Source organism: Lutra lutra, chromosome 7, assembly GCF_902655055.1.
Source record: "Lutra lutra chromosome 7, mLutLut1.2, whole genome shotgun sequence".
NCBI classification, from domain to species: domain Eukaryota; kingdom Metazoa; phylum Chordata; class Mammalia; order Carnivora; family Mustelidae; genus Lutra; species Lutra lutra.
The window spans coordinates 132,807,015-132,826,919 of NC_062284.1; the positions used below are offsets into that span (position 1 = coordinate 132,807,015).

At 53.1% G+C, this 19,905-nt stretch overlaps 1 protein-coding gene across 9 annotated transcripts; it reads left to right on the forward strand.

Moving 5' to 3' along the window:
* The first annotated feature begins 723 nt into the window (after positions 1–723).
* ABCD4 (ATP binding cassette subfamily D member 4) lies at positions 724–16,140 on the forward strand. 9 transcript variants are annotated; one of them, XR_007128779.1, is made up of 19 exons: positions 724–825; positions 3,292–3,410; positions 3,564–3,691; positions 5,037–5,176; positions 6,384–6,500; positions 6,885–7,010; positions 7,616–7,666; positions 9,259–9,353; positions 9,602–9,723; positions 9,816–9,907; positions 10,061–10,150; positions 11,849–12,057; positions 12,558–12,649; positions 13,158–13,194; positions 13,591–13,640; positions 14,279–14,331; positions 14,634–14,690; positions 15,331–15,446; positions 15,618–15,643. XR_007128779.1 is itself a non-coding variant. In XM_047737974.1 (19 exons), the coding sequence occupies exons 1-19, from the start codon at positions 788–790 to the stop codon at positions 15,684–15,686; spliced, it is 1,821 nt and encodes a 606-aa protein (XP_047593930.1). In that variant the 5' UTR covers positions 724–787; the 3' UTR covers positions 15,687–16,140. The 9 variants fall into 9 exon arrangements, 8 of the variants coding, with proteins under 8 accessions (XP_047593930.1, XP_047593931.1, XP_047593933.1 ...); XM_047737974.1 differs by having other exon boundaries at positions 14,614–14,690; positions 15,618–16,140; XM_047737976.1 differs by lacking the exon at positions 724–825 and having other exon boundaries at positions 3,298–3,414; positions 14,614–14,690; positions 15,618–16,140.
* The last annotated feature ends 3,765 nt before the right edge of the window (positions 16,141–19,905 follow it).

The following is a 19,905-nucleotide window of genomic DNA, read 5'->3' on the forward strand; positions in this document are numbered from 1 at the left end:
AGAAGAAACTCCCAGATGAGCAGGGAGCCAGATGCTAGACTCCATCCCAGGGCCCTGGGATAATGACCTGGGCCGAAGGCAAACACTTAACTGACTGAGGCACCCAGGTGCCCCAGCATGCAACTCTTGATCTTGGGGTCCTGAGTTCGAGCTTCACGCTGGGTGCAGAGATTATTTTTAAACAAAGTGTAATACAATCGGGAATGATGTGGGCAGGATGGCATATTCTAGGTTGGGCGACCAGGTGACATTGGAACTAATTTTGAGAACAAGCCATCTGTGGAAGAGCTCCCGGCCAAGACTACTGCACTTGCAAAGACCCTGAGATGGAAACAATGGCCGCTCAATGAAAATTTAAGGGAAAGGCGCCATCACTTATGCCATGGAAACATTTGGACTTTATTCTAACTGCAATCCGGAAGCCTGATTTTGTTGGTAAAAGATCACGGTGGCTTCTATGGGAGAATGTATGAAACATCTACATTCCGCGTCTGAAATACTTGTCATAAAATAATCCCATTTTTCTCCGCTGTTCTTGTCAAAAAGGAAACCTCCTAGATCCAGCAGTGGGCGCCGTAGGCGCAGGGTCGACAGAATGTAACACTCAGCACTCTCTGGTTCTTTTCGAGGGGTGGGTCGCTTCCGGGAGTGGCCTCGTAGCCCGGCCCCTTCCTCTCTAGCCGCCTAGCCGCCCGTCTCTGTGGTCGCCGCGGGCCCGCCCCTTGGACTCTTCCTGCAGCCAAGTCCGGGGCAGCGCGGTCCTCCCGAGGAAGGTGGAAGTTGCCCCATGGCGGTCCCGGGGACGGCGGCCGGGGCTGGCGCCAGGTGAGCAGGGCGGCTGGGGAGGCGAGCCGGGCCCCTGGGTGCCTTCTCTGGGGCTGTGTGGCTTCAAGAGCCCCCGCCCCCGCGAAAGAGGAGCTCGGGAAGGGGCGCCCAGCCTCCCGCGCGATCCGAGGCAGCCCCCAGCACTCTGGCTGTGGGATCCTCTCCCTTGGAACTGGCTTTTCCATCCCCCCCCCCCGAACCTCCAAGTGCACAGAATTGAGTTAATCGTCCCCAGTTGTTGGCACGCTGTGATCCAGCGCAGGGCCCCTCTTGTGCTTTACATTACTGTCTTCCTCTCTTCGTTCCTTATTCTCAACCCGTTTCTCCCCCGTTCTCCGACTCCCACCCGAGTGTACAGCCCAGTTTATATAAGTTTGCGTGTCTACCTTGAATGATAGATCGTGGTTTTTGAATTCCTATAAATGATAATATGCTGTGATTAAAAAAAAAACCTTTTTACTCAGCGTTGTGTTTTTGAGATCATACATTCAGTAGTGATCTAGTTTCTGTTTCTGAGGCCTGCATGATACTACCCTATGTACTTTGGATCGCACTTACTTATACATTCCCCTGGTGATGACACCTAGATTGCTTCCAGTTTTTAACCACCACAAATATGCTGGCGCTTGTCTCCTTGTGGATATGGGTACTATTTTTCTGGATTATCCACCCCAAGGTAGGATGCTAGGTCATACATACCTAATTCTGTGGAATTGTTTTCTGGAAAGGTCATCTGAGTTTATACTTTCCAACAGCATTGCATAAAGGTTCTGGTTTCCCCACATTCCAGGAATGTTTGGTATTGTTTGGTTTTCTGATGTTTTATCAGTCCGATGGGTTGTAAAGTGGCATCCCATTGTGTTTTCATGTATTAAGCATTTGGGTTTCCCCTTTTCTGAATTGCCTTTTTGTATTCTTTTCCCACTCTCCGTGGATTTCCTGTCTTCCTGACGTGCAGGAATTCCTCGTATACTCTAGATTTTAAAGATTTTATTTATTTATTTATTTGACAGAGTGAGATCACAAGTAGGCAGAGAGACAGGGAAGCAGGCTCCCTGCCGAGCAGAGAGCCTGATGCGGGGCTCGATTCCAGGACCCTGAGATCACGACCTGAGCTGAAATCAAAGAGTTGGATGCCCAACCGACTGAGCCACCCAGGCGCCCCTGATTTGTCTTACTAAAGGAGGGTTTGTGTTTCCGATTCCTCCTTTCCCATTCTTCATAGTTACCCTCAGCTACTCATGGGCCTTTATATTTTCATATAAAGTTCCTCAGAGAAGCTCTGCTTTTTTGTTATAGACTGTTTTTGTTAGAAATGAGGTCTTTATAATGTTAAGTCATGCCAGCTCTGTCTAAGTCTTCTTTTGCATCCTATAGTAGAGCTTTTGTTTTTCTTCTAAAATGTCTTATCCTGGGGTGACTGGCTGGCTCAGTCAGTAGAGCTAGCAACTCTTGATCTCGGGGTTGTGAGTTTGAACCCCATGATGGGTGGAGAGAGCCTGGTGTCAGGCCCCCTGCTGGGCACAAGGAGTCTGCTTCTCCCTCTGCCCCTCCCCTCACTTCTATCTCGCTCTCTCATAAATACATAAAACCTTTAAAATATATATATATTAAATAGATAGATAGATCGATCGATCTCATGACCCTGAGAGCATGAGAGCATGACCTGAGCTGAAATCAAGAGTCGGAGGCTTAGCTAACTGAGCCACCCAAGGCCCCTAAAAATAAAATCTTAAAAAAAAAAAAAAATGTGAGGCACCCGGCTGGCTCAGTCGGTTAAGTCTCTGACCCTTGATCTCAGGACTGTGAGCTTAAGCCCCACACTGGGCTCTATGCTGGGTGTGGGGGCCTACTTAAAAAAAAAAAAGTCTTATAAATTATTTTTAAATGTTAATTCCTGGATATTTTACCATTGTTTTAATCATCTTATCTTCTTTGTATTTTCCAGTTGGTTATTGTTGATATAGAACACTATTGATATTTGTATGTTAACCTTGTATCTGGCTGAGCTCCTTTTATTCCCAGCATTTGTCTGTTGATCTGCTGTTTGCTGTGTAAATGATCACATTATCTGCAAATAAAGACAATTTAATCTCTCCCCTTTTAATTCTTTTACCTCCTTTATTTTTCTTTATTGATTCAGCCAGGACCTTAAAATCCTTGATGGGCTTTCTTGTCCTGTTTGTGACCATAAAGAGGATGTGGCTAAAGTTTCTTCATTAACTATGTTTCTTTGCTGTCAATTTTTGGTAAATGACCTTTTATAGCATTTACCAGCTTAGAGAAATTCCTTTCTCTCCCTGGTCTGTTCCAGGCCTAGGCCTACCGCCTTCAGCATCGGGAGGCCATGCATCCTGCATGGGCCAGACCCCTCCCCAGAACGATGTAGGTCAACCTGCTAACTGCTCTCTAAGGCTTCCCTGCCCTCATAGGGCTTGCTTAGCTTCTCCTGCATCTCTTCTTCAGGCCCAGGTTAGATCTGCAGTTTCTCCAGCGGTTCCTACAAATACAGAAGGTTTTGTTTCCCTCCTGGTCATCACAGAATGCCTTGATGTTCCTGACCCTGTTGTGCGTCACTCTACTGAGTGAGTGAGTGAGCCCAGGCTACCGGGGTAGGGCAGCAATGGTTTGGGGTCCCTTCTTTCTGGGGAGTTGATAAGGCGAGGACTCAAGGGGAAGCCTCTCTCTTCATTTTCTCCCCCTTCATCACTGACTTCGAACCCCTCTCCCCACCCTAGAACAATTGGTGATCTACCAGGTCGGCTTGATCCCCAGTCAGTACTATGGGGTCCTGGGAAACAAAGACTTGGATGGGTTTAAGAGCCTGACATTCCTGGCTGTGGTGCTCATCGTTCTCAACTCCATGGTAAGGTCTTCTCCCTGCGTTTGTCTTCCTCTCCAGCCTGGCATGAGCACGATGCCGACTGGGACTTAGCCACCAGGAAGCAGGAATCAGGCTGTGGGGTGTGTTCCCTCCCTTTCTGGGAACTAAAGGTCAAAACCCTGTGCAGGGCATTGATCTTGCTGTTGGGCCCAATTCCTGGGATGTTTCCAGCTCCCAGGACTAGGCCATGACTTTCTGGTCAGCATTTAGCAGAAATGACCTTGTCCCTTCCAATCCCATTATTCTTGCTTCAGGGAACTCCGAGCATTTGAAAACTAGGATCAGCAGCCAGGGGGCTATTGCTTCTCTGTGGGGCTGAGACCATGGTTCAGCCTGGCGCTATGTTGTACCTCCCAGCCTCGGCACCCTCTGCTTTCCTGCAAGATGGCCTCCGTCCCCACCCTCATTCACGCGGTTAATGTCTGCTCGCTTTTCCAGGTTCTGCTGTTGTCACCTCCTTCCAGTCCTCCTTAACCTTCTTCCTGTTTCCTCCACCTGCCCTCTTCTCTGCTTCGCTAATACTTGGAGTTAGCCTCTGCTGTAACACTCCTCACACCCTATAATTGTTTCCTTGCTAGACTGAGCTCATTGTCGTTGCCTCAGACTTAGCATGTAGGCGCTCCATCAGTGCTGAACAATGAGTCAGGTCTCCGCTTGGACTCGAGCCTGATGCTCTGTCTGCCTGTGCCTCCTGTTTTCTCGGGGAAGCCCCTTCTCATCACACTTAGACAGTCTGGATGGGTCTTCTGGCAGTGAAACCCCTATGTATACAGAGCTCCCTTCCAAGTTTTGGGGAAAAGAAAAGTGAGAACATAGATGGCATAGAAGATATCATCCCCGGGGCGCTTGGGTGGCTCAGTGGGTTAAGCCTCTGCCTTCGGCTCAGGTCGTGATTTCAGGGGCCTGGGATCGAGCCGCGCATCAGGCTTTCTGCTCAACGGGGAGCCTGCTTCTCTTCCTCTCTCTCTGCCTGCCTCTCTGCCTACTTGTGATCTCTGTCAAATAAATAAATAAAATCTTTAAAAAAAAATAAAGATATCATCCCTAATTTCCAGAAGCTCATCGGTTCTCAGGATAAGACTGTACAATAGAAAGGGGCCAGAGGCTTGTGCTTGGTGAGGGAATGAGCATGGGAGGGAGGGGGGAGGGGAGAATCCCCTGACTTGACACTTTAACATGGCAGAAGTGCTGAGTGGACAGAGACTAATCGGAATGGGCTGGGGCCGGTCAGCAGACACTCTCTTAGCTAGCCCTGAGCTCCTCGCTGAGACGAGCAGAAGCCATCCCTCCCCCGCTCTCACTGCCTCTCGCTTCCCCCACTGCGCAGCTGAAGAGCTTTGACCAGTTCACCTGCAACCTGCTGTACGTGAGCTGGAGGAAGGACCTCACCGAGCACCTTCACCGCTTCTACTTCCGAGGCCGCGTGTACTACACCCTCAACGTGCTGCGGGATGACGTCGATAACCCGTAGGCGCCCCTCTCCGTCTTCCCTACCCTCTGCAGGCTTCTGTGGGTCTGGTTCGGCCTTGGAGAGTCCCTGCTGCAGGCCCCTTGAGATCATCCCCAGGTCTCTGCAAATGTTGATAAGCACCATAGGAGATGATCTCAAGGGGCCTGCAGCCCCATGGAGGCACCTCTGAGCAGCTGCAGGGCTGAGAATAGGGAACTAAAAGATAGGAGCGGCTCCCTTTTGTCCATTTTATATCCTGTGCTTCCCAACCTCTGCTGCGGGTTTCTCTCCAAAGAAAGTGTCCTTGCTAGCAAACCAGCCCTTGGATTTTCAAGGTGCAAAATTATTGCTGCCCAGGGCTCAGTGTAAGACTCAGACCTTCATTCTTTCACCTCCCGGTTAATAGGCCTCCATTCACGGAGCCTCAGTTTCCCTTTCTGGAAAATGGGGATGATAGTTCCTATCTCAAGAATACCTCAAAGGATATTCACGCAGTGCACCTGCGCAGCGCCTGGCATGTGGAAAGTGTTCCAGTGTCAGTTAGCGCTGGTTAGTTTACAGGCAAGAAAACCGAGGGCCAGAAAATGCAAGTGACTTGTCCAAGGTCATGACTCTCATTGGAAATGGGTGCAGTGGTGCAGTGGGGATCTCTCCTCACAGACATTCCCTCTCCACTCACCACCCCAGGCCCTTTCTTGCCTGGTGTGACCTTTTGTCAGCTTAAGCTGAGCTTTGCAGCAAAGATGCTTGGGATTCCTGTTGCCTCTTATCTTTCTCTTCTGGGCTCCTCCATGACTCAACCCCTGTGAAGCTTCTGCAGCCAGATAGCTAAAATGGGGGCAGACTCAGGCTCGCAGAAGAGATTGGGAGGAGCTGGAGAGAGAGGACGGCTTTCCTGCTCATCCAGAAACTCTGCTCTTTAACTCTGGTCTTTCTCGGTGCTACTCAGAACAGGCTTGGGACCCCTGGGTACTGGCCCTTTCATTTGCTACTTTTCCTTAGCGGTAAACTGAGGCGCCCCAAGAAACAGCTCTTCAGAACCCTGTTTAAAGCTCCTAAGGGCCTTAGTGCCTCTAGGAAAACCAGTGCTTGTCGGAGTCCATCTCCCCCTGGGGTCGTGGCTAATAGCGCCGAAAGACAAGGTCAGAGTAAGAGGTAACCTCTCCGCTCTCGCCGCCCTCCGCCCCGCTGCCTGGTCCAGTTGCTCTGTGTTGTCGGCTGCAGGGACCAGCGCATCAGCCAGGACGTGGAACGGTTCTGCCGGCAGCTCAGCAGCATGGCCAGCAAGCTCATCATCTCCCCCTTCACCCTCATCTACTACACCTACCAGTGCTTCCAAAGGTGAAGCCTCTCCCTTCTCCCCTCCACCACCCCGACCAGATGTTCCCACCCCCATCCCGCCCCAGGTCTCTCACCCACCCACTCACCTCCCCCAGGTCAGGGTCCAGAAGATGCTGGTCTCTCCTCTCACCTGCAGCCTAGGAAGGCTTCCTCTGTCCTGTGCTCAGGCCCCTCCCCTCCCTTTGGACATGGGGCGTTTCAGTGTCACAGGGGTTCTGGGACCCTGACAACCTAGACCAGGTGCCAGCTGCCCCCACACAGGAGCAGAGGTCCCACAGGACTGCTGGCTGAAATTGGACGAGGGCTGCTTGAAAGTGAACAGGAATCGGGGCTGAGGCCTGTGACAATGTGTGACACCCCCACGCTCCCCTCTCTGCCTTCCAGCACGGGCTGGCTCGGGCCTGTGAGCATCTTCGGGTATTTCATCCTGGGAACCCTGGTGAACAAAATGTTGATGGGGCCCATCGTGGCACAGCTGGTGCAGCAGGAGAAGCTGGAGGGGGATTTTAGGTATGTTCCCCTCGCTTGAGGTTTCTGGGTTGAGCATCATGGTTAAGGAATGAGGGTCTGGAGTAAGATCGCCTCATTCGAATCCCAGCCTGCACTAGTCGCTAGGCATGTGCTCTTGGGTGAGGTCTTGAACCTCACTAACTTTAGTTTTCCCGTCTTTAAAATGGGGATTGTACTGTTGTCCACAGAGGGGATTGTGAGGAGCATTATTGAGATTCTAGGTGAGAAGCACCGAGAACCGTGTCTGGTTGGCCATTATCGTCCCTTGGCCTTCTCCTGTGCTTCTGTTCCAACTTCCCTGTCGTGGCTCAGCCAGTAGATCCAGGGCCTGTGCTGTGCTTCTTGGCCTCCTGCTTCAGGTTGGGCCCTGGGAGGAGGTGGTGTGGGCAGGAATGCACCTGTCCTCTGGGGAGGTGAGGGGTTCCCCTGTCTGCACGGCTCCTGCCACCCCACCCAGGCCCTGGGATTCCAGCCCTGCGACAGCTCGGGGAAGGGCTGAGCCTTTTCGAGGTGGAGCCAGGTCTGGAGGTCTTGGTCCAGGCGTCCGAAAGGAGAGGGGCCAGCACCGCCGGTCGTCCGCACTCGTTTCCCTTTGACCTGCCCAGGTTCAAGCACATGCAGATCCGGGTGAATGCTGAGCCTGCTGCCTTTTTCAGGTGAGTCGGGTTTCCTTCTGCCGCATCGGAGCTGATAGTGGAGATGACAGAAAAGGAAAGACCAGTTGTCCGGCCCTCCCACCGTCACAGAGCCGTGGGGCTGAGCACCCTTACACTGGGCTGTGACCCCCACCCCGTGTCTCTCCCTGTCCTTGTCTGCCTCATCCTTAGATCCAGGGATTTGCTTCTGAAGCTGCTTATTCCTTCTAGTGGCCCAGAAGGGGGCGTAAATTTGTTCCAAGACTGAAACGAGTGAATGCTTCCTGTCTTGGTGATGACTATAAGGCATTGCCTCTGCCTCACTTTTCCTTCTGTAAAACGGCTTCCTGCCAGTGCCTGATGGCCGATCAGAGTCTCAAAGACTGATCCTTTGTCTCTGCAGGATGGGAGGGAAAGGAGGCCTCAGGAGATCAGGAGACTCGCTCCCCACAAACACTGTCCAAGTAGAACGAAGTATCTGATTTAACAGCAGCGCTGTGAAATCTCATTCCTTCCCTCAGGGTCAGGGTAGGTCCCTGGGCCCTGCCTTCTGTGAGGCCTCTGGAGTCATAGTTAGGCCCCAGAGAGAGAACTCAGGCCCCAGAGGTGTGTGTTGAAGGAGTGGAAGCGGCTCTTGGATCGCCTGGAGCTAATTGCCCCGGGACCTTTGCCCTTGTCGGTCTTTGCTGCAGTTTGCAGCTGCCGCCACTTGGGGGCGCCAAGCATACTAGGACTCTGAGGTGGGCTTTGGTTGTGTGGCCGTAGGGCCGGGGCTGTGTCGAGGGCTTTTGGAATTTTGCATGAAGTTCTGGGCTCTGGGGAAGGCAGGTTGCTTCTTGGAGCCTAGATGGGTTCTTCTGTGGCTTCTCTGTCCCTCTGACACTTTCCAGGTGCCAGGTACTGAATGCAGTGTGTCTGCCTGCCCCCCAACCTGGGAGCTCAGGGACAGGGACTGTTTCATCCCCTTGTTTATCTCACTGGCTAACCAGCACAGAGCCTGCCACCGAGCAACTGCTCCATGTGGAGTTGCTGAGTAACAACAGCTGTTACTTACTAAGGGCCCCTCTTCTGTCTGGAACTTTCTATTTAGAAATTCTCTAACTGGGGCGCCTGGGTGGCTCAGAGGGTTAAAGCCTCTGCTTTCAGCTCAGGTCATGATCCCAGCCCCGATTCGGGCTCTCTGCTCGGCGGGGAGCCTGCTTCCTCCTTTCTGCCTGCTTGTGATCTCTATCTGTCAAATAAATCAATAAAATCTTAAAAAAAAAAAAAAGAAATTCTGTAACTTATTTTGTAGGTATGATTAGCCCCATTTTACAGAACAAGACACTGAGACTCCGAGGCTTAAGGCACTAATCAGTGTCACCCAGCTGGCAGTTGGCCAAAGCCTGGGTTTGAGCCAGGCCTGCCCAGTCTAGAGTTCATGTTCTTTCCCCAGACAACACTGTCCTGAGGAAGTAAAGCAGTGAATGGAGGCTCATGGCAGAAAGGGTCTAAGATGAAGACCACTGGGATGGGCTTGGTCCCCAGAGGAGAGTGTGGTGAGGGCCGGAGGGTCTCCCCGATCCTGGATGAGGCTTTGCGGGCCCCATCGATATCCCAGCCTTCCTTGTCAGGGCTGGGCATGTGGAGCACATGAGGACAGACCGCAGGCTGCAGAGACTCCTTCAGACCCAGCGGGAGCTGATGTCCAAGGAACTCTGGCTGTACAGTAGGTGGACGGAGCCGGGGGAGGCAGGAACCTCAGGAGCGGGATAGTCTTCCCTTCCCCCGCTTTCTCTCTGCACTAATCAGTTTGCTGGCATGAAGGAATCAACCATGGGGAGCCACTGCCTTTGCCAGGAGTGTCCTCGGGAGAACGAGGCCCCAGGGACTAGCTTGGTCCTGTCTGGCGGCGTCTTCCTTCAGAGCCATCAGTGGTTCCCGGGTCTCTAACCTCGGTGTTTCTGTCGCCTGCAGTCGGCATCAACACCTTTGACTATCTGGGCAGCATCCTGAGTTACGTTGTGATCGCCATCCCTATTTTCAGTGGTGTCTATGGAGACCTGAGCCCCACAGAGCTCAGCACTCTGGTCAGCAAGGTGAGGCTCCCTCCCGGGGACCCCTCACGCGGTACCCTCTGTCCGGGGCCTCGGCGTCCAGGCTGGCGCTCACGGCTCGCTGTGCTGTGCAGAATGCCTTCGTGTGCATTTACCTCATCAGCTGCTTCAGCGGGCTCATCGACCTCTCCAGCACGCTCTCCGATGTGGCTGGTTACACACACAGGTGAGGCTGCATCCTGAGCAGAGTGGGCGCTCCTGGGAGGAGGAGCTGAATGAGAGAACGGACAGAAAAGCCATGTGCCAGTGGATGTGAGGGAAGGAAGACCACATTCCCCTGGGCCCCCAGACCCACCTCGGGTTTTCACTTCTTGCCCAGGATCGGGGAGCTTCAGGAGACCCTGCTGGACATGTCCCTGAGGTCGCGGGCTGGCGAGATCCCGGACGAGAGCGAGTGGGACACGGACAGGTGAGCGCCGGGCGGGCAGGGCGGTGCCATGGTGCGTGTGCCCAGCTTGGCTTCGGCCTGAAGCTCTGCCCTTCCCTGGCCGGGCGGCGGAGCCCATGCCATGCCTGGTGTAAGGGACACTGCAGGTGTCTGCAGGCAGTGGGGCTGTTCTGGCATCTGTTATGGTCATTTACGCCTTCCTCCGGCTGCTGGAAGCCCGGTGCACCCTCCCACCTGGGCACGAGATGACAAAACAGAAATCTGAGTGGTCTCGCTCCCACTGAGCCCTGCCGCCTGCCCCTTTCCTCGGGGCCTGCCTGTTCTCTCTTCCCCAGGCCTCGCTCACCTCCACATGTGTCTTTACTTGTGTCTCCTTTCTTTTTTTTTTTTAAAGATTATATTTATTTATTTATTTGATTGAGAGAGAGAGAGAGAACACGAGTGGAGGGGAGTGGCAGAGGGAGAAGCAGGCTTGCTGGGCAGGGAGCCCGATGCGGGGCTCGATCCCAGAACCCTGAGACCATGACCTGAGCCGAAGGCAGACGCTGAACTGACTGAGCCGCCCAGACGCCCTTTACTTGTGCCTCCTTGATGTGTTGTGAGGTTTCGGACCTTTCTGGGCACTGAAGATTGTTTCACGTCCTCGCTCTCTTGCTCGCTAGTCACTCAGCTGTTCTGTGTCTCAGTTTCTTCATCTCTGTGAGGGGAACAGTAATGGAACCTTCCTCTCAGGGTAGTTGTGAGGCTTAACTGTCACGGTCCCTGGAAGGTGCTTGGACAGTGGCCACCGAGTAAGCTTTCAAAAATGGAAACAGCCTGAGTTCCGGGGCCTACACGCAGCTGCCTTCTGAGCGACTAAAGTCTGAACTCTTGCCCCGTTTAGAATTCAGCCTTCATGCGGCCGAGGGCCTGGGGCTGGGGAGGGCGCAGTGACACCGGAGGTGCTGTTCTCCGGGGGAGAGGGGCGTCTGTGCAGAGCCAGAAACTCCAGGTCCCTTTACGACCAGCACGCCTGTCCTGTCCTAGCCGCTGGTCACACACGCTGTGCATACCCCCCAGGATTAAAGCTAGAGTTTCAGCTCCGTGACCCCGAGGGAGTTACTTAGCCGCCTGACTTGGTTTCTTCATCTGCCAGGTGGGGATGTTGTTTGCGATCCATGGGTGTTAAAGTGGATTAAGATCAGTCTCGGTGGGGCTTTGCACAGCCTGGCACAGACTAGGCGCCCTCAGCCCTCCTTCTGTGTTCGTGTGCCCGGGCTGCCGTAACGAGATTCCCCAGGCCGGGTGGCTCACACAAGACATTTATTTTCTCACAATTCTGGAGGCTCGAAGTCCAAGATCAAGGTGCTGGTCGGGTTGGTTTCTCCTGAGGCCTCTCTCCTTGGCTTGCAGATAGATGGCCGTCTTCCTGCTGTGTCCTTTTCTGGCACTTTCTCTGTGCACGAGCATGCCTGGTGTGTCTCTTCTTAGAAGGCCATCAGCATATTGGGTTAGAGCCCTACCCTGATAGCCTCACTTTAACATAATCATTTCTTTAATACCTTCTCTTTAACTGCAGTTACCTTCTGGGGTACCGGGGGTTGAGACTTCAGCCTGTGATTTTTGAGAACACAGTTTAGCCCATAACAACTCCTCTGTCCAGAGGTGAGGCCCCCCAAGGAGAAGACCCTGCCCCTGCAGGACTGACACTACTTCTCTCCCTTCGTCTTCTGATCGCAGGGCCCCAGAGTGGCCAGTCGCAGAGCCAGCAGACACAGCTTTTCTCCTTGAGCGGGTCTCCATCTGCGCCCCAACCTCTAACAAGCCTTTAATCAAGGATCTGAGCCTGAAGATCTCCGAGGGGCAGAGCCTGCTTATCACGGGCAACACGGGCACGGGCAAGACCTCCTTGCTCCGGGTTCTGGGCGGCCTCTGGGCAAGCACACGGGGTGAGAGCCAGCCTTGGCCTGGTGGGATGCGGGTGTATAAACCTTCAGGCCTTTTTTTTTTTTTTTTAAAGATTTATTTGACAGAGAGGAAGAGAGGGAACACAAGTGGGGGGGTGGGAGGGGGAGAAGCAGGCTTTTCGCTGAGCAGGGAACCCAACGCGGGGCTCGATTCCAGGACCTGGGATCGTGACCTGAGCTGAAGGCAGATGCTTAACTGAGCCACCCAGGTGCCCCGAAATCCAGGCTTATTTGACAAAGATCACAAGTAGGCAGAGAGGCAGGTGGAGAGAGAGGAGGAAGCAGACTCCCCACGGAGCAGAGAGCCTGATGCAGGGCTCCATCCCAGGACCCTGGGATCGTGACCTGAGCTGAAGGCAGAGGCTTTAACCCACTGAGTCACCCAGGTGCCCCAATCCAGGCCTTTTTGTTGGGGAAAGGAAATGAGAGACAGTTACTTTCTCTGGGAGATCTCAGAGTGGAGGTTTCTGTGGGTTCTGCAGGCTCGGTGCAGATGCTGACAGACTTCGGACCCCATGGGGTGCTGTTCCTGCCTCAAAAGCCATTCTTCACTGACGGGACCCTTCGGGAGCAGGTCAGCCTGGGGCCACTTCTACCTCCACCCTAATGGAGACCTCTGGCAGTGTGACAGGTCTCAGCTCTAGAAAGTTATGGGCCAGAAGATGGGGCAGTGAACGGCTCCTGCCCAGGAACTCCCTGGTTCTAAGAATGCTTTATTCCCCTCTGAGGATTGGGCCCCCATAGTAGAGCAGCTCCTGAGGGCAGGTTAGCCTGTGGAGGCCAAAACCAAATATCACATACATTTGTTGCCCCCCAGACTGGATTCTGGAGGCCTTGGCCTTAGGAGGCTCACAGACTCTCCCCTCAGACCCACATCTGAAGGTTGCAGTGACCCTGCCCCCCCTGTCTGCTGGCCCAGACTCCCCCACTGGCCCTTGGCCTGGGTGTCCCTCCCTGTCCTCAGGTGGAGAGGTGCCTGGCCCCTGGCAGTTCCTGAGGCTGTTGCTGGGGGAGGATAGGCTGTGTACAGCACCACCTCTCATGGGCCCTCATCTTAGACCTGTGTGGTTTTGTTTTATCAGGTGATCTACCCGCTGAAGGAAATCTACCCAGACTCAGGTGAGCTGGCCCTCCTTGGGCGCATCCTCCCATCTAAATCATCCCTCCTCTGCCTGGCTGGGGCCTCACCGATGCCTTTTGGCAGAGGCTCCAGCAAGGCTGCTGGTTTCAGGTTGTTTTCTTCTCCTCCTTCAAGTGTTTACTATTTGGGGGGCTGTTCCCTGACCTCGTCTTGTTCTGTTTTCCCCTCCTTGAGGAGAGACACACACTGGAGGAAGGGAAGGGACTGCTCCTTCGCCTGCCCTTCCCTTATGTATTAGGAGCTGTAACCCTCACCCTGCAGAACCTTAGTCCAGGTTCTGGTGCCCCCACCCCTGCCCCCTTCCATGATGTACCCCGTCTCTTCTGGCTGCCCAGAGGGAGCTGACTTCTTGAAGAAGCTTCTCTGTTTGGCAGGTTCTACTGATGATGAGCGGATCCTGAGGTTCTTGGAGTTGGCAGGCCTCGTAAGTGCGGGCAGGGACCCCGGGACCCAGGCCCACCTGGTAGCACTGACCACAAGGGCACTACGCAGAGCCGGCGGAGTGCCCGGGGCCCAGGACTGGCAGTTTGAGCCTGGACTGTGGGAGTGGGAGTAGAAAGTGGTAATGGGAGCAGCTGGCCAGAGACAGGCAACGGGGGGTGCGTTGTCTATATTGAGTTTTATTATTTATTTATTTATTAAAAGATTTTATTTATTTGACAGAGAAACGAGGAGAGCGAACACAAGCAAGGGGAGTGGGAAAGGGAGAAGCAGGCTTCCCACTGAGTAGGGACCCCGATGCGGGACTTGATCCCAGGACCCTGGGATCCTGACCTAAGCCGAAGGCAGAGGCTTAATGACTGAGCCACCGAGGCGATCCTGTATTGAGCTTTAAAATGTTAATAAAATGAAGTCTGCTTTCTCTTGTCATCCTGCTCCAGCAGATGTAGACAGTGTAGTTGATGGGATATTCCTCTCTGCTGGGGGGCTGCTTGCTCCCACAGCCCCTGCCACGGCGTGTGCACCACAGGGCCCTCGCTGTCTCAGAGGCGTGTGTGGTGGGATGACAGGGAGCAGGGGTGGGTCCTCTGACGGACAACATTCTCTCTGGGTGTGTTACAGTCCAGTCTGGTGACAAGGACAGAGGGTCTGGACCAGCAGGTCGATTGGAACTGGTAAGAAGGGAGTCGGGGTGCTCCAGAGCCAGCTCCCCCAAACACAGTGGGTTCTGGGTATTTGCTGGCCCGTCAGGGGCACGTTCACGCCCTCGGGAGTGGTGTTTTGGCCTCACCTCCCGCGGGCGGCGGGGCTGAACTGTGGTTGAAAGGGGAGGGAGATGTCCGTCTGTCCCTGGGCCAGCCTCTCTGCCCAAGAATCTCTTCTTGCTTAGACCCATTCTGTGCAAAAGCCAGGCCCATCCTCCTTCCTCTGGGGGTCCTCTCCTTCCTGTTCCTCAGGTACGACGTTCTGTCCCCGGGAGAGATGCAGAGGCTCTCCTTTGCCCGGCTCTTCTACCTACAGCCCAAGTATGCAGGTGAGGTGTGCCCTGGAAATGTGCACACCCAGTATTGTGTGCTTGTGTGTGTGTGTGTGTGTGTCACTACCGGGGCATTCAGACGTGTTGGAGAGCACCCCTGTGCATGGCCAGCCACCTCTGTCCCTACATGGGAGGGTGGCAGGGCTCTGCCCCTGTGGCGGCAAGGTTGATGTCCCCAGAGCAGCTGTGGACAGGTCACACCACCAGTTCTCGAGCATTCTGCCATGGCAGCAGCTGGAGCCAGCCTGGAAAGCTTGCACTCTTACGCTCCTCAGCGTCTTCCGGTAATAAGTGGGCAGCACCCCCAGCTGTGCCTGGCAGAGGGGTGACAGGTGTGAACTTCTTCAGGGGCTGATGTCCTTGTCCTTGGGGGAGCTGAGAAGCGTTGGCCTGTGAGGTTCTAGGCTGTGCCGGCGCGGACTCTGGAAAGCTGGGGGATTTCGTCCCGCCACTGGAAAGTGGATGGGGCCTCGCCCTCTGCTCTTCTGCCCACTCTCTTCCCGTGCCAGGGCTCCTGGAAGCCAGAGCAGCTTTCGGCCAGCCTCGCCCTGGGTCCCAGCTGAAGGTGAGCGGGTTTGGAGAACAGAGATGGGCCAGGGCCAGGAGCTGATCTCTTCCTGCCGGATTCTGCCCTCAGTGCTTGATGAAGCCACCAGTGCCCTGACCGAGGAGGTGGAGGACGAGCTCTACCGCATTGGCCAGCAGCTGGGCATGACGTTCATCAGTGTGGGGCATCGACGTAGCCTCGAGAAGGTACCCAAGCTCCTGGAGGTGGCCTGAGGAGGAGGAAGAGCCCAAAGGCCCCTAGCCAGGACCTGGGGCCCTTCAAAATGAGGAGCGGGGGTGTGGAGAGGGTAGGGGAGGGATGGCCTTCTGTTGTGCGGCCAGCACAGCCTCATCTGCGTCTGTGCTGGCCTCTTGCAGTTTCACTCCTTGGTTCTGAAACTCTGTGGAGAAGGAAGATGGGAACTGACCAGAATCAAGGCGGAGTGAAGCCAAGGGTGTGGCTGGCCATGGGAAGAAGTGCCCAGCGCGGGGCCGATTGGCATTCTCCCAGAGAGACTGGGGGGCCTGTGGGGCAAGGGAGACCCCTGGCTCACCTCCCGGGCCCCGTGTGGGGAGCTCTGGGAGAAGGGCCCAGCCGGGGTGTGGCTCTCTGTGGGGTGCTCTGTCCTGCCAGGGTGCCTCCTGCTGCCTCAGCCAGAGCTCCCAGCACTTGGAGAGCTGATTGCTTACAAACAACCTCAGATTGTGTTTTCTAAACAAAAACCTGAAATGTGGGATCTATGAGAAATGTTGGGTCATTGTGGAAAGAATATTGGGCTTAAAGTCAAGAGATCCAGAAATCTTTTAAATCCTTTAATTTTTGTACAAGATTTTTTTAACTTTAATCAACTATTTAAATTTTATAACTTTTTGTAAAAAAAATAAGCATTTCTTACAAATTGTAGCTTTCTCCCTTTTTCTTTTCCACTGTAAGGTGACCTTTTAAATTGAATCTGCAGACTTTTATTTGGAAGTCTGAGGGGAAGGGAGATGCACTTTCCACTGTACTGGAACATTCTACGCCTGGTTTTTCACTTCACTCCACACCTGTAGTTTCCCTTTGCCGGTTGTACCTGAGTCACTAACCTCTAGGGCCCTTCTGTTTTTCTTGTCCTAACCCAGGTAAAAATAAAAATAAATCTCTTTCCCGTCAGTCAACTAAAATAAGGTCAGAGATCCTTCAAAAATAATCTTTGTGAGGAAACAGCAACAACCAGAGGGAACAGACAAAACCCAGAAATCACAAAAACTTGAGATGGAAAACGACCGAGCCCGAAGCCCTTATTCTAGAACAGTGTTGCCCAGAGTTTAGTTGTCAGGATAGCGTGCTCATGATTTTTGCCAGATCTCTGTACTTCTTATACTGTGAAATACCTTTTTTTTTTTTTTTAAGATTTTGTTTATTTATTTGACAGAGTGAGAGAACACAAGCAGAGGGAGAAACAGACTAGCCTGACATAGGGCTCGGTCCCAGGACCCTGGGATCGTGACCTGAGCTGAAGGCAGACACTTAACCATCTGAGCCACCCAGGTGCCCCTAGCTAGTATTTTTAAAATTAACTCATTCTTTAAACCTAATTGATTTTTTTAAAGGTACTTGATATAAATAGAATGTAACTGTAAAAATGAACCATGTTCATAACAATGTTATGAAATTGCAGTTTGGTACTGTGCCTGGAGAGTCTGAGCCTGAAGCTTGCTCTCTGTACAAAGGGAGGTTAAGGGATGTCGCGGGGAGAGTTAGCCATACTGGCACCCACGTAAGAACTTTCTCCTTAATGAAGTTAGACACCTGGAATGGGAACTGCTGGGGAAATCACTTCCTCACTCTAAGACTTGAGGTTATTTATTGCCTTGTGGGTCCCGCTGAACATGCCAGATGTGGGGTGGGAAACCGCAGAAAGGGAAACTGGGGAGGTGCAGTGGGCTACACAGCAGGCGCCTCCCCTGCCGGCTTGGCTGCCCCGCAGCCCTGGAGCCTGTTCCCCAGTTCCACTGCTAGCATGGTGCATCCGGGTATCTCGCCGAGAAAGCTCAGGTGGCCACCTGACCAGGTCTGATGGCAGGGCCCGTCGCCGGTGAAGCTTCCTGAGGAACCTGCAGGACATCAGGTCCACAAAGGCCTGTGGCAGCCCTGCAGCCAGTGTCCAGCCCTCTCCCAGCGCTGGGAGGGACCATCAAGGTTGGCATCTGCTCCAGGAGCCCTCCCATCCTTGAATCTCCTAACCGCATCCTGCCAAGCGTCTTCTGGCCTCCAGTCAAACACATCTAGCCCTGCGGACCACCCAGCCTCGGACCCCTCTAACTGAAGAAAGCTCTTTTTCAGGTTAAAGGGACCCTGTCTCCCTGAGGACTAAGGACACCCCAGACTCCCACCCCGTGGGTGTGTGTCTGTTACATTGCGGGGGCAGGGTGTAGACAGACCCCCCCCCCCCAACAGTTTAATTTCTGTACTTTTTTTCAATATAGGAAGCTCCGCCTGGCCTTTCTGTTGACAGCATCGCCTTACGGACCTGCTTCCTCCTCACTAGACCCTCGAGCTCCCAAGCCTTCCTGCAGAGGCTGCTGCCAGCAGATGACTTGGGAGAGCGAGTTGGTGCCTAACTCCGGGTCTTGGTATTTGCTTTTCCTCCGCCTCAGACATGTTTCGAGTGCTGTTCCTGTTCTGAGTGCCCAGGGCTCTCCCTTGTAGAAGCTCTGGCAGGAGAAAGCTGTTCTTAGGGGCAGACCCCGCCTTTGCCCATCACTCATCTCAGAGATGGAGGCTACTGAGAGTTTTGGATGAATCCGTACACACCTGCATAGAAGTCTAATTATGTGTCCTCAGTATGGAACAAGGGCAAAATGTTTATTTTACATGTTTTCAGGGGCACCTGGGTGGCTCAGTGGGTTAAGCCTCTGCCTTTGGCTCAGGTCATGATCTCAGGGTCCTAGGATGGAGCCCCGCATTGGGCTCTCTGCTCAGCGGGGAGCCTGCTTCCTCCTCTCTCTCTGCCTGCTGTTCTGCTTACTTGTGATCTCTCTCTGTGTGTCAAATAAATAAAATCTTTAAAAAAAATAAATGTTTTCAAATCAACCAGGCAAATAACTTTCCATCTCATTCTACCAATCAGGGAACTACACAGACCCAGTCGATGGTATACAGAAATGCTAGTCTGTCCCTTTGTCACCCTTCTGAGGAGTCCTAGGGCTGTGGGACACAGAGCAAAATGATCTTCTGTCATCCCCATCACATGTCTGCTTACCATAGCGATACTACCTACTGTGACCTGCAATTTAAATGCAATCCCTATCAAAATCCCATTGGCCTATTTCTGCAGAAATGAGAAAGTTGATCCTAAAATTCATATAGAACTGCAAGTGATCTCAAAAAGGCAAAACAATCTTGAAAAAGAACCAAGTTGGAGGTTTCAAAAATTACTTCAAAGGTATGGTAATCAAAACATGGCAGTGTTCACATAAGGGAGAGTGTTTCTTTAGGACATTAGAGTGTTCAAAAGTGACCTCATATACAAGGGAATTTAGAAAGCCTCATGCATGGCCTGGACAGGATGCACGCTCATCAAAGACCCGAGAAGATCCTGAGCTTTCCTTTCTGGCTGGCCTCTCGGCTCAGTCCAAGCTGGAAATAAAGGCTAAGACAGAGTTGAAAGAGTTAAGCTGGCTCAGTGTTAGAGTCCCCGCACGGAGTCAGTCTGGAAAGCTGGGTAGAGAAGGAGGTTTTGTTTGTTCGAGGTCCTGGTATTCAAGGAAATCTCTGCCAAAATACTGACTGAACAGGGACTTCAAGTGACCACATGTGATAAGGATGACAGTCCTTGCAAAACTAGTTTGAGAAAGTGACCAAAAAGATGTCTGCAGCCTTCAGTAATAAAAAACAGCAAACCCTGGGGAAGGGGAGGAACTGGTTTCTAGTTACTATATTATATTCGAATGTCCAGTTTTCAACAAAAGCAAATCATAAAAAGAAACAGGATTCTGGCCCATTCAAAGGACGTGGCTGGGGCGGGGGCGGGCGGGTGGCAATGACAGAAACCATCTGTGAGGAAGTCTGTATACTCTTACTAGACAAAGCTTTAAACCAACGGTCTTAAGTATGCTCTGATCGTCAAAGGAAACCTGAGAGCTGTTTTGGCTCTGGCCCTGGTGCTGAAGCCAACAGCTCGGTCTGCACCTAGCACTGACTAGGGCTGGATCTGGTGTTGGAACTGCTTCCAGCTCGAGATGGTACCGGCTCTAGGTTTGTATCTGGTGCTAAAGCTGGTCCAGGAATGGGCTGTATCCCCAAACCTTGCACTAGCCAGACAACTGACTCAAGCTCTGGCCCTCATGGTAGAGCTGGGGCTGGAGCTGGGGCTCACTCTCTCTGGGCGGTGGCTCTCTTACTGGCTCTAGCTCTGGAGCTATGGTAGAGCAAGCACTGGATCTGGGCTGGGGCTGCCTCTAGCTCTGGAGCTGGTACTGGTGCTGGTTCTAGCTCTCCAGTCCACTCTCACTGGAGGTCAACAGTTTGACACAGGGCCAAAGGCATCTCTAGCTCTGGATCTGGGGTTACAGCTGGCACTGGAGCTGGTTCTGGAAAAGGTGGACACGACATTCCAGGTCCAAGCCAGGCAGGTTGCCATGTACAAAGGCCACCGGCTGCTTCTGGCAGGGCAAGTCTGGA